Source organism: Elgaria multicarinata, chromosome 8 (genome assembly GCF_023053635.1).
Source record: "Elgaria multicarinata webbii isolate HBS135686 ecotype San Diego chromosome 8, rElgMul1.1.pri, whole genome shotgun sequence".
Classification (NCBI taxonomy): domain Eukaryota; kingdom Metazoa; phylum Chordata; class Lepidosauria; order Squamata; family Anguidae; genus Elgaria; species Elgaria multicarinata.
This window is the reverse complement of record NC_086178.1, coordinates 107,517,485-107,530,885: the sequence shown is the minus strand read 5'-3', so window position 1 is coordinate 107,530,885 and position 13,401 is coordinate 107,517,485. Positions and strand designations below refer to the sequence as shown.

The following is a 13,401-nucleotide window of genomic DNA, read 5'->3' as shown; positions in this document are numbered from 1 at the left end:
GATGAGGCCTTACACTCAGTTGTAGTGAAGTTCAAACAAGTAATGGTATAATTCAGGATGCAATGAGTTGTCTAATCAGGAGCTTAAGAAAGAGCTTTGGGAAAACATATCCCTATTCTCAAAGATTTCAATCCTCAAAATGCTTTCCATTCTTAATTTGGTTTAAAGCTTAAAATATTGGCTGCCCACAGACAGCAGTTAGTTGCATTGATTAGAAGAATGGAGCCAGTTAACAATAACATTTTAAAATATGGAAATATAGAAAAGAGAATATCAGCAGTTGTCATTTGTATGCATGTAGCACCTGGTGAAATTCTGTCTTCATCACAACAGTTAAAGCTGCAGGAGCCCTGCCCTCTTTTGTATCTGGACACAGGGCAGGGCTCCTGCAGTTTTAACTACTGTGATGAAGACTAAATTTCACCAGGTGCTGCATTCTTACAAATGACACCTGCTGAAATTCCCTTTGCTGTGTAACTGTTAAAGATACAAGAGCCCTGTCCTCCTTTTCATAGGGTCACCCTACTAAAATGCCTTTTAATTATGAGCATTATGAGTGTTAAAGTGTAAAGGATATTTAAAGTGAATAGTTACTTGGAATTACATTAGTTATTCTCAACAAGAAGAGAATAGTTGAGAATATTACTTATTCTCAACATGACACTAGTTTCTGTTTTGCTTAGTTTTGAGAAATTTGCAACAACTCTGACATATTTTGAGCATCATCGGGGGGGATCGCAGTTCCCTACCGTCACCTCTCCGCCCCCGTTCCTGTCCCACATTACTTCCTCTTTCTTCCTGGAGAAGAAAGAGGAAGTAAACAAAGACCACGTGGCCCATTCAGGGGGCATTTTTATCGTCCCACTTTTCATGCACACAGCAGAAAATGGCGGCACATTCTAAAAAAAGTTGGATTAAAAGGGGTCCGTTTTGTGATGGAAAAAGGCAAAAAGGAGTGGGAGGTAGATGGCGACATCCAAAGGATGTGCAAAAAAATGTGAGTGCGCAGTAGTGTGTGTGCAATAAATGCTCGTCTGATGAACCCCTTTGTGTGTTTTCCAGATTTACTGCAGAGATTTTATGAACAAGTATTATTGGACTATGCAGTTTCCAATCATCTTGTAAAAAGTATCAACAATAGTTTTTAGTCTTGCAAGATTGTGATCTTAGCATTCTCCACTTAAAACCTCACTCAGCATTCCACTTCTCCCAGTGTATAAATTTTGCTACTCAAAGGAGCCTCTGCAACAGCCTACCTGCTTATGAGGATAGACGTTGATGTGGCACTTGATACATTCTTGGCCCATATTGGCCCAGGAGTTTCCGCTCATCCATTTTCTCTTGCACTTCGGGCATTTGTATTCACCAAAGCAGCGTTTCTTCCCCTGGTACGGTGTCAGGCCTTCTCCTTTCGGACGCGCCTAAAATAGGAAGGGGGGGGGGAAGTAATCATAATTAAAGTGCAGAAGAGGAAGCAGCAATGAATTGACAGTTCTGTATGCTCAAGGGGCTTTATGGCTATGCTTTTTATATGGCAGGTTTTCACCTTTTCCTCATTACATAGCAAACCACTTTTGACACTGAAAGGAATTTCAAAAGCAGCTTTTGACATGGCATGTTAGGAGTGGTCGCGACCCACTAGGCATGCTCAAGCCCTTGGGTGTACTTACAAATGCCCTTTGCTTTGCATTTATTTATTCATATTAGTTATACTAATATTACTTTGCACTTGTATATCACTTTTCCGTATTCACAGTGCTTCGCACATACATGCTTTCATTAATTTATAGCAGGAATCGATACTTCAAGGGGTCTGAGGGCCATTTCTACCCACTAAACGCCTTGAAGGCTGCACTCCTGGCAATGATGTGGTGCTGAATTCAATGGTATGGTGGCAATTTTTTTTTTAAAAAAATGGCAGTTTGCCAGAGGCAACTACATAAGTTAAAAAGGACACATTTAGCATAAGGGGTCCTCCTCATTATTATAATTTACAATGATTACAGAAGTGTACCAAAATATTATCAACAATTTAACAATAGAGAATATAAAGAAATTTACTAACAAATCCAATAAGCAAATATCACAAGGTTCCTAATAACACAAAAGGTTGCACGTTCTCTTGATTCTTACACCAGTACATTACAAATAAGGAGCACTTTTTTATAAAGAAGGGCCTCGTGTGGCGCAGAGCAGTAAAGCAGCAGTTTCTGCAGCTGAAACTCTCCCCACGGCCTGAGTTCGATCCCAGCAGAAGCTGGTTTCAGGCAGCCAGCTCGGGTCGACTCAGCCTTCCATCCTCCCGAGGTCGGTAAAATGAGTACCCAGTTAGCTGGGGGGAAGGTAATAACGGCTGGGGAAGGCAACGGCAAACCACCCCGCTATAAGGCCTGACAAGAAAACGTCAGCGAAAGCTAGCGTCCCTCCAAGAGTCAAGAATGACTCATTGCTTGCACGAGAGGTTCCTTTCCTTCCCTTTCTATAAAGCTGTTATTTTGTTGTCTTCCCTCTCTAACTCTTACTATGTTGGTTAACTTGACCATGTAAATCATTTCCCATAATTTAATAATCCAGTCATCAATTGTAGGGGTGTGAGTGTCATTTCCCCCCGCCCCAGTTTGTAGATACAAACTAACACACACACCCCTTACAACTGGTAAGGTGTCCTTTTTAATTCTTCAAAGTGGTTGATGCTGAATTTGGCAGCTAACTGCTGGTTTGTGATTGCTGTTGCTCTGCCACCAAATTTTGGCGCTGTTGTGGTGGTTGCACCAGAGGATGGTTGGGGCCTTGTGACCTGTGGACCGCATGAAGCCCATCCCTGATTTATAGTGCAATCTTATGCATGTGTCTACTCACAAGTAAATCCCACTGCGTTTAGTCAGACTTACTCCCAGATAAGTGTGCATAGGACTGAAGCCTTAGTTATGTATTTACTACATTTATTTACTATCTTTTTGCACAGGTACTCAATAGTGTAATCTGTACAACAACCCTGTAAAGTAATTTAGTGTTATTAATTCCATATTCTAGGGTGGGGGGGGGGAGAACTGTGGGCATTTCTACATGAGGCTTTTCTTGTGCACTTGTGATTGGTCACTCATGGGTTTTTTTTGCAGGCCCTTTCCATGATGTTGTCAACTTCCAGGGCCCGTCCTGTCCCTCCTGGCCATTATAGAAGCTTAACTTGCTACAGGGAAAATGCGGTAAGAGACTTTAAAGAGCGATAACTTTTCGGTGAAATTTTGCAGTCATGTTACATTGTAGTGCCATCTTGTGGCTGTTTAATGAAACATAAAGAACTTGCCCAGAAAGAAAGAAAAACCCAGATGAATCCACCTGAAAAGGAGCTGATCTTAATCCTGCAAAGAATCCAAAAGCAGAAATCCCCACAGGGGTGCAGGATTTTAGCCTGGTGTAGATGCTCTGAGTTTGAGGGAAAGGGACTGGTCTCGCTTTGAGCCCCAGACTGTTTAGGGCAGTCTTCCCCAAGCTAGCTCCCTCCAGTTGGACTACAACCCCCATTCTCCCTAGTTAGCATGGTCATTGGGCATGCTGGCTGGAGAAGATAGGACTTGTCATCCAATATATCTGGAGAGCGCTGGCTTGGGGAAGACTGGTTTAAGATGGTAACCAGCACCTTGAATGGAACCCAAAGGAGCATTACTCTGATCTTCCAACAAATAGGCAGCAAATTGCTTGTTCTAGAGGAGCTGAGAACTTTTGATGCTGTGCTTGGCTTCCTTTGTAACTACCCTGTCTTACAGCTATGGCTCCACTTGCGTATATTTCCTCTCTGCTTTCACATACAATGTGGGGTGTTAAGTACACAGGGAACTGCCTTGTCTCATGAGAACCCTGAGGTCCATATGGTTTCTGTTTTATGTGTTGTCATTCTTTTATCCAACTCCTGGAAATTGTGAATCATGGCCCTTTGTAGGGCTGACTGTGCAATGATCCATTATGTTGTTGTCTTTTGAGGTTGCTTAACATTCCCTAACCAGCCTAGTCTTTCTTAACTGTTTGGGGCAACACTTCTCCTGGTAAAGAACATAAGAATAACATAAATAGTTGGCCAATATAAATACTTCATCTGCTTTATAGGGATACCCCTTTGCTGAGGATGTGGGTGGTGCTCCCCCCTCACTTTCATGAAACTTTGGACTTTGCAAGTTACATCACTAAGTAGAACAAGAGGTTGCTAATTGTATGGAAAATATAATATAGGGATGGGTCTAAATGCATGCATAAGAGAATGCAATTTGGTATGATAGCTACTGGTACTAACGGGAAACAGTCTAGCTCTGCCTCTGAAGATATTTTCATTCAGACAGGCTTTTGGCCTTTAAGCTGATCTGTTTGCTGTAGTTGTTTGTAAATGGTGGATGCTGTTTATTTCTTAATGTTATTGTGGGTAAGAAATAAATCTATTATTATTATTATTATTATTATTATTATTATTATTATTATGTGTTTTTCATTTATTTGCTTTTATCTTTTGATTTTAATTTTGTATTTTATCTTATAGTGTATTACAGTTAGCCACGTTGAGCACTATTTCTAGCGGGGAAGATGGGATATAAATTTAATAAAAAAAGTACTGTGATAGTACAACATGACAAGACATATCATTGTGTAGGCACTGAAGGACTACAAGCAGATGGTATATGGTTTTTGCTCCTTTCACTCTCCTGGCCTTGTCCTGGAGAGACTACCGTATTTCTTTGATTGTAAGACGCCATCGATTGTAAGGCGCACACTAATTTCAGTACCACCAACGGGGGGGGGGGGAACCCTAAGACACACCCGCGATTCTAAGACGCACCCCATTTTTAGAGATATTTATATGGGGAAAAAAGTGTGTCTTTGAATCGAAGAAATAGGGTACTAGTCCTAATGGCTAAGTGTAACCTCCACTATCAGAGGCAGTAAGCCTGTATACACCAGTTGCTGGGGAACCTGGGTGGGAGGGTGTTGTTGCACTGTGTCCTGCTTGTGGGTCCCTCGTCAACAGCTGTGTGAACAGAGTGCAGGACTAGATGGACTTGGGCTGATCCAGCATGGCTCTTCTTATGTTTTTCCTTCCCTCATACCAACTTCCTTTCCTATCCTTAGCCCTTTGCTTTGCCTAGGAAATGTCACATCCACTTTTTGGGCATAATAAGCTCCTGTTCAAAACTATTTTAATGGTGCTTTTTAACACGCACACACTGTAATATCAACGTAACTGGGCAAGAGGTTCCTCTCCTGCTGAAGATCTGGTATGAGAACCCAGCAGATGTGAGATGGTTAAATTACAGTTCAGGCCATTTGGTTGCCTGGCAATCCATGAATTCAGCTGACTTGTCAGCTCATACAGGGAGTTGAAGCCTTGGCTCAAATTCAGCCCAAATTACAAAATGTTATTTTGATATATATATATGCAAGCTCCTGGCTGCAGATGCATTGCAAATACCCCATTGCCCAATAATAATTAGCCCTGATTCCCAGATAAGATTCATACAGGCATTGAGATGTTTCTAAAATTCTCTCTCTCTCTCTCTCTCTCTCACTCACTCACACACACACACACCACTGGAAGCCTGCAGGGAATAAATGTCTTTCCCCAAAGGCTGTTGGTAACCCACTGGGAACGGAGCAGGCCAAAGGCCTCTTTGTTCCCCATTCATAGAAACAGCCATTCTTTCCTGCTTAAGGAATTTTATAAGGCTCACAGAAGAAATTTAAGCATTTTGAAAGCCAAGTGGGTTCTTAACTTTAGGGAAGTCTCTGCTCTGCTCTGGGAAATTGTACTGTATCTTGTTGGAGAGGCCCAAATAGCTCTCGGTTGTTACAAGAAAAAGCAGGTGTTTGGCAAGAAACACTGAACTTGGCAGGGATTGGAGATCCCATGGTCAACAGTGATAGCTCGTGCTGTGTGTGTTGTGTGTAAATGAGAACTTCAGAAAAGTATATTTAGCATATTCAGCTGTGATAAAGCAGACAATGGAAGAAGGTGGGTATTTCCCATGTTTTACTGCACAGGGATAGCAGAGGTCATATATGTACAACTTCCAGTTATTATTATTATTATTATTATTATTATTATTATTATTAATTTATATAGCACCATCAATGTACATGGTGCTGTACAGAGTAAAACAGTAAATAGCAAGACCCTGCAGTGTATTGTGCCTAGAAAATATGCTAGCTTCTTTTTTTTTTTTAAGGAATGTAGCTTTTCCCTCTTTAAGAAATCAGACAGCATGTCAAGGGGCAAGCTGGGTTATGGAGAACATAGCTGGATTAGGTGAGGTCAGGGGAGTATAGCTGGGTCAGGTAGGCCAGAAACAGGCTGACAGGCCAGGGAAGCAGAATTCAAGGCAATGATAATAAGCTTGGACAAGTGTGGGTCCACGGAGGCTAAACTGTAAGCAAGCACAATTTGCGACATCGCACATCATCATCACTGATCACGGGGGCACGTCAGTTAGGCATCAGCCTTAGCTTCCCATTTCCTGTCTTTGATGAGCGTGAACCAACATAAGATAGCCTTAACTCTAGTTTTAAACTGGCAGGTGTTTGACAATGGAATTATTATGTGGTTCATATTATTATTCCCATATTGAAGATGAAGGCTTGAGACAGGTTGGCTTGCCTAAGGTTACCCAGACGAAATTCAAAGAAAGTATCCCTCCTGTTTGGCCTTAAGAGACGAAATTTAATCCAGGGATTTCCTGATGTGTAGCTCATTCTCTTAGCCACTATGCAACTCCAGGGCTGCAATTTTGGGAGGATGGCCCAGAGGTCATAGGATCTTTCGTCTGTCTCCATCTTATGACAGAGAAAGAGAGATCTGACATTGGATACCACCATCCAACTGCTCTGGAAACTGCTGGTTTTGCCCACAGGGGAAGGATGCTAGAAATATATCTTTTCCCCAGTGCATGAAAAAGCAGATTGGGGAGGTTGGGTTTGTTTTAGCTGAAAAGAGACCAAGAGTAAAGGGTTAAGCAGCATATCTGCACGTAGTCCCCCATCCTCTGCTTTGAGTCACAGCCTGCCCAGGGCTGCTTTGGCTTAATATAAAACAAACCATGAAGGAAAGATAACGGAACTCCACATAATATGTCAGTTGAAAGGGAGATTTATACAGCTTTATCAATATGAAGATTCTTCTGGAAGTTATGATGTATTCTCCAAATGGATGGATGCTGCCAAGAGGTATTGTAACCTTAAATTAAAAACTGCCTTTTGGTTATTTTAAAATCTAATTACTAAAACCTGTCAGCCTTTCCACGTTGTCCTGTATTCAGTGTTACTCAATAATTTCAATGGAAAGAATGGCAATTCCCAAGCAATCTTTAGACCAAAGCAGCCTGTCAGACTTCTGTCCTAATGGTGCAGGGAAAACTTTAAGCTTCCTCTCCTAAGCTCAGCCTAAATCAGTGGAAGTTGCCATAACAATATATGAATACACAAAAATGAGCCGCTGTACCTCTAAACATAGAAGTTCCATTTTATCATGGCAGTTATATTCCTTAGTTGGCATGAACTTGTTCATTCCTTTTTAAAGCCACCTAAGTGACTTCATAGAATCATAGTAGCATAGAATAGCAGAGTTGGAAGGGGCCTACAAGGCCATCGAGTCCAACCCCCTGCTCAATGCAGGAATCCACCCTAAAGCATCTCTGACAGATGGTTGTCCAGCTGCCTCTTGAATGACTCTAGTGTGGGAGAGCCCACAACCTCCCTAGGTAACTGGTTCCATTGTCGTACTGCTCTAACAGTCAGGAAGTTTTTCTTGATGTCCAGCTGGAATCTGGCTTCCTTTAACTTGAGCCCGTTATTCCGTGTCCTGCACTCTGGGAGAATCAAGAAGAGATCCTGGCCCTCCTCTGTGTGACAACCTTTTAAGTATTTGAAGAGTGCTATCATGTCTCCCCTCAATCTTCTCTTCTCCAGGCTAAACATGCTCAATTCTTTCAGTCTCTCTTCATAGGGCTTTGTTTCCAGACAAAGGGCTTCATAGGGCTTTGTTTCCAATCATCCTGGTTGCCCTCCTCTGAACACGCTCCAGCTTGTCTGCATCCTTCTTGAATTGTGGAGCCCAGAACTGGACGCAATACTCTAGATGAGGCCTAACCAGGGCCGAATAGAGAGGAACCAGTACCTCGCGTGATTTGGAAGCTATACTTCTATTAATGCAGCCCAAAATAGCATTTGCCTTTCTTGCAGCCATATCGCACTGCTGGCTCATATTCAGCTTGTGATCTACAACAATTCCAAGATCCTTCTCATTTGTAGTATTGCTGAGCCAAGTATCCCCCATCTTGTAACTGTGCATTTGGTTTCTATTTCCTAAATGTAGAACTTGGCATTTATCTCTATTAAATTTCATTCTGTTGTTTTCAGCCCAGCACTCCAGCCTATCAAGATCACTTTGAAGTTTGTTTCTGTCTTCTAGGGTATTAGCTATCCCACCCAATTCTGTGTCATCTGCAAATTTGATAAGTGTTCCCTGCACCTCCTAGTCCAAATCATTAATAAAAATGTTGAAGAGCACTGGGCCCAGGACTGAGCCCTGCGGCACCCCACTCGTTGCCTCTCCCCAGTTTGAGAAGGTTCCATTGATAAGTACTCTTTGAGTCCGATTCTGTAGCCAACTGTGGATCCACCTAATAGTTGTTCCATCTAGCCCACTTTTAGCTAGTTTGTTACTCAGAATATCATGGGGCACTTTGTCAAAAGCTTTGCTGAAGTCAAGATATATGGCGTCCACAGCATTCCCACAGTCCACAAGGGAGGTTACCCGATCAAAAAATGAGTTCAAGTTAGTCTGACAGGATTTGTTCCTGACACCATTATAAGAGATGGAGTCTGAGCTCTAAAAACAAAACCAGTCTTTTGAACCCACAGTTTCCTGTGCAACACCCATTTCACAGAAGGCAAACTGATTAGGCTCAGCGAGAAGTAACATGGCTGAGGAACTGATTACAAAGCAGAGGTGGGGTTTGTCCCTAAATCTGTTGTTGTTGTTGTTGTTGTTATCCGCCCCATAGCTGAAGCTCTCTGGGCGGTTTACAAAAGTTAAAAACAGTGAACATTAAAAATAAATATAAAAAAAATTCAAACCATCAAAAGTATAAAAACAACAATATCATTTGACCAGAGAAAGCACAACAAACTACCAGTTTCACAGAAGGTTCTGTGAAACTGCCCGAGACCGTGGAGCGTGTGGCCCGTTTCCACCGGTTTACCCGGCAGGGTTAGGGTGGGGAGAGTAGGGAAATGAAATGAAATTTTTTTAAAAAACACTTACCTTTGCACACGACTAAAAAAATGGTGGGCGCAACGCTGCTCTTCCTGAGGTCGTTGTGCCTTATGTGTAAACAGGGGCGAGACCTTGCATTAATCGCAATGCGAGGTCTCCCCTCCTCTCCCCTGGATTTTCAGGTAGGTCTAGCTAAGGCCCCAGTCTCTTTAAGAGGAAGGAAACCACCAAACTTTTTTTGGGGGGGGGAATTACTAGATATCTTTTACAGGTCTGATAGGGATTCTCTCAAACATCAATAGACAAGCCACATAATTTTAAACTACTTTTTGTTCAGAAGCAGAAAGGAGTACCACAAAGCGTCAAAAGTACTTTATAAAGAAATAGAATTCTATGTTATAGAATTTCCAGTTTCCTGCAATGTGCAAGATTCAAAATACTATGGCAAATATAAAAATGGACGACTAAAAAGAAATGCTAACTTTTCCTCCAATCTCAAGCCTTCTTCTATTTTAGCTCGGAATCCTCACTGAAAGGCTAACAAACTATTCATCTTTCTTTCTTTCTTTCTTTCTTTCTTTCTTTCTTTCTTTCTTTCTTTCTTTCTTTCCTTCCTTCCTTCCTTCCTTCCTTCCTTCCTTCCAGTACCTATATCTTGCTTTTGTATTATAAGAAAAACGATCAAGGCAATTTGAACAAATATTTCTGAGAAATAATGTCACTGTCTGGTCCCAGTGTGTAATTGAAAGCCACAAATGTACCTATATTTACATTCTGTCTTACACACCCACACACCCATTCAAACACTATCTCCATATACCTGCAATTTCCTAATTGGTAACAATCTATTTTACATTAGTTTTGACTTACTGCTTTTAATCTTCGCCTTGTACCCGGCACTGAGCTGGCTGTTTCGTGATAGAGGATTCTACCTTGCGCACACCCCAGTTGGTGAAGCAAAACAAGCCCTTCTCCAGCAGAAAAAGAGGACTGGAGAAGAAGCCCTCTCTAAAGTGCAACAGGCTGAGCTTAGCTGGGCTAAACAGTGTGGTGACAACATCAGCAGGAAAGAGAAACCTCTGACTGTGGAAAACGAAAGAAAGAAAACAGCAAAGGGCCACTGTGAAACAGGGCTACAACTTTGCCTGGAGGCAAAGACAGCTGAAGAAAAATGATAATATTATTTCTTTTGGAGCAACCTCTCCAACCTGTAAGGAATCATACTGGATTCTGCTTGGCTGGCTTCTGCCCTGCGTTTTCTTTGTTGCCATTGGGAGGTTTGTTTTATTTTGAATAAAGCTGACACGGCTCTCTTCCCCCCCCCCCCCCCATTCTCCTGTTTCCAACCAATATCAGCTGCTGCTCTCAGGTGAGGTTCCTGACCCCAACAGGCTGCTGCAGCCACTTCCAGCACTTGATTTGGGGTGTCATGAAAGCGTAGCAAATTATTACTTGCTATGATATGTTTATTGCTGGGGAGGCTAAAAAGCTTTTGGGGGTATTTTCTGCCTCAAGGCCCCAAATGACTTGATTAGTCTCGGAGAGCATGCACCTTGTCTCGCAGGTGTGTGTGTGTGTGTGTGTGTGTACGTGTACCATTTGCTGCTCTGCCTCAGACAACATGTCTCGGAGCTGGCCCTTGGTTCCACAGTGGTGGTGGTGTGAGGCAGGTGGTGAAATGCTCTGCCCATTAATATTAATACCTCCACCAAACGCCTCTTCCTATAGCATCCTTTTTAAAGAACTGCACAGTATTCCAAATCTGGCCACACGATAGTTTTTCCTATTGGGCTTATTGCAATCTCCTTGTGTGGGACGGGTAAACTGCAGGCACCCTTGCTCCCCCACGTACGCAGCCAAACTCCAAAGCACCAAAATATTGCAAGCCTCCTTATGAGAGCTTATGAGAACACCCTGAAAGTCAGGTCATTATTATTTTAAAAAAAAGAAAAAGTAAATAAAGAAATCCTGGGGTCAGAATGTAATTTAACTGCTGGCTCTGTTTTTGTCTTTATGTTTACCTCTACAAGCATTATACTATGTGTATTGTTCTGAGGAAACTCCTTATAAGAAAATCAGAAACCCCTACCTTTGTTGTCTTTCGCCTGAGAGCCCCACTATGAACAGCTTAGGGCTGCCAGAAAAACAAAATCAGGCCCTTTCTACACCTACAGGTGTAGAAGGAGGGAGAGGGGGCTATCCCAGACTTACTTGCTTCCAGGATCATCCCTGTGTGTCTAAATGGAAGTTATTTATAAAGTTATATTATAAAGTTATATTATAAAGTTATTTATAATATAAATAATATAATATATTATTTATAATATAAATAATTATTATATTATTATTTATTACATCCCAGATTGGAGGAGGGACATCATGTCCGCCATTAAAAAACCCCAAACAGGAGCCAGAGCGCACTTGCACTCCAGTGCAAAAGTATATATATATATATATATATATATATATATATATATATATATATATATACACACACACACACACACACACACACACACACCAATCTAGCTCTCCATCCCACCCCCAATGTCCCTGGACTCCCCCCATCCCGGCTCCTTCCCTCTGTTGACTCTTGAAGCCGGAACAGGTGCCCATACCATCCGCGGTCCTTAGGATCATCCTGGAACCATGAGTAAAACTGAGGTCTCAGTTATCCGAGGGAAATGGAGGGATCATCCCTCTGTGCTCCCAGGATCCCCTGTGTATCATTTGGACACACAGGGATGATCCCTAAAAAAAAGGTTAGTGTAGAAAGGGCCATAGGCTATCTCTAAATGAGTGTTTTATAGCATGCCTTTTTATTTTCTCAGTATTTTAACATCTAATTTAACTTAAATTTAAATTTTGCTGTTTTAATTCTATATTTTAATCCTATATCAATTTCTGCTGTGTGGTTTTATCCTGGTTGTGCTTTTTATATTGTAATTGTATTTGGGTTTTTAGATTGTTGGTTGTTTTGTTATTATGTTCCTCATGGTTTTAATTTTGTGAACCGCCCAGAGAGCTTCGGCTATTGGGCAGTATAAAAATGTAATAAATAAATAAATGCTCATGACTGGCACTCATGGATGTTTCCAGGTGGATTTCATGATGTCTTTATCAGGCAGGACATCTCCCGTCCTTCCCCCTTTTATCCCGCAGTCAAAAAACACAGATAAAATCAGCTTCAAGAAAATAAATCCAGCAAATAGTGTATTGGTGGTGTTGCGCTATAGTTCCACCACTAGAGGGCGAAGTTTCATTGATTTGAATGGAAGTTCAAACTGGAGGCAGAGATAGAAAGTATTCCATTCAAACCACGTGGCTGCCCATGTAATGAGCTGATTATAATCTCGGGGTGAAAATGGAAACAGAAAGCAGCAGGTTTTTTGTTTGTTTTTAAATGTAGAGAAGCTCATAGTCTTCCCACCATTATTCAAGGCAGAACCAGCTTGGCTGTCATAATAATCTATATAAATAAAAGGAAGTGTATACCTTTGATGGACTCGAAAACCATATATCCGATTGTTATGAAACTTTTAAGATTTGTTCTACCTCCATCTGGGATGGTTTTAGGCATAGGGAAAATTTCAATTGCCATCTTGAACCAAAAAGGCAAGAAATCAATTTTTTAAAAAAAGATTTACTGCTTCCATACCATTTCATCGATTTCAACCAAACTTTGCATCATGATTCAGCACTGAAGCAAGTGGATTTCAACCATAAAATATTCATGTTTTCCACATTTTTAAGACATTAAAAAAAAAAACCCAAGCTCTTACAACAGTGCCTGAAGCCAGGGAAGATTAGTAGGCCAAGTTGTAAGTTTGCCTCCTCTCCAATCTTGTGGGACAGCTCCATTTTATAGCTTCATCCCACGTACCTGTTTCCCTCGAATTATCCCCTACAGCGCTAAGCTCTCACCGTTGTTGTTGTTGTTAGCTAAATCACACCCCAGGCGGCAGCACTCCTAAGATCCTTTGCATACCAGGAAATGGGTTTAAGGGGGGAAATGTAAAAAAAAAATCATAAAAAAATCAAAGGATGACCCAATCCAATTCAAATTTGGTATGCTTAAAGCTCTCCTTAATATTTATTACTGTGCCAATTTTGATGTCTTTATCTTTAAAACTTACGCAGATGTAAGC

The 13,401-nt window shown here is 41.5% G+C and overlaps 1 protein-coding gene across 1 annotated transcript in view; it reads right to left on the bottom strand.

Annotated features, from left to right (window-relative positions):
* ZCCHC24 (zinc finger CCHC-type containing 24) overlaps positions 1–13,401 on the bottom strand; it is a 193,549-nt gene that overhangs the window by 31,306 nt on the left and 148,842 nt on the right. The window contains exon 3 of the mRNA XM_063133166.1: positions 1,257–1,421. Within this exon, the coding sequence (XP_062989236.1) occupies positions 1,257–1,421 (165 nt within the window). The remainder of the gene's footprint in view (positions 1–1,256; positions 1,422–13,401) is intronic.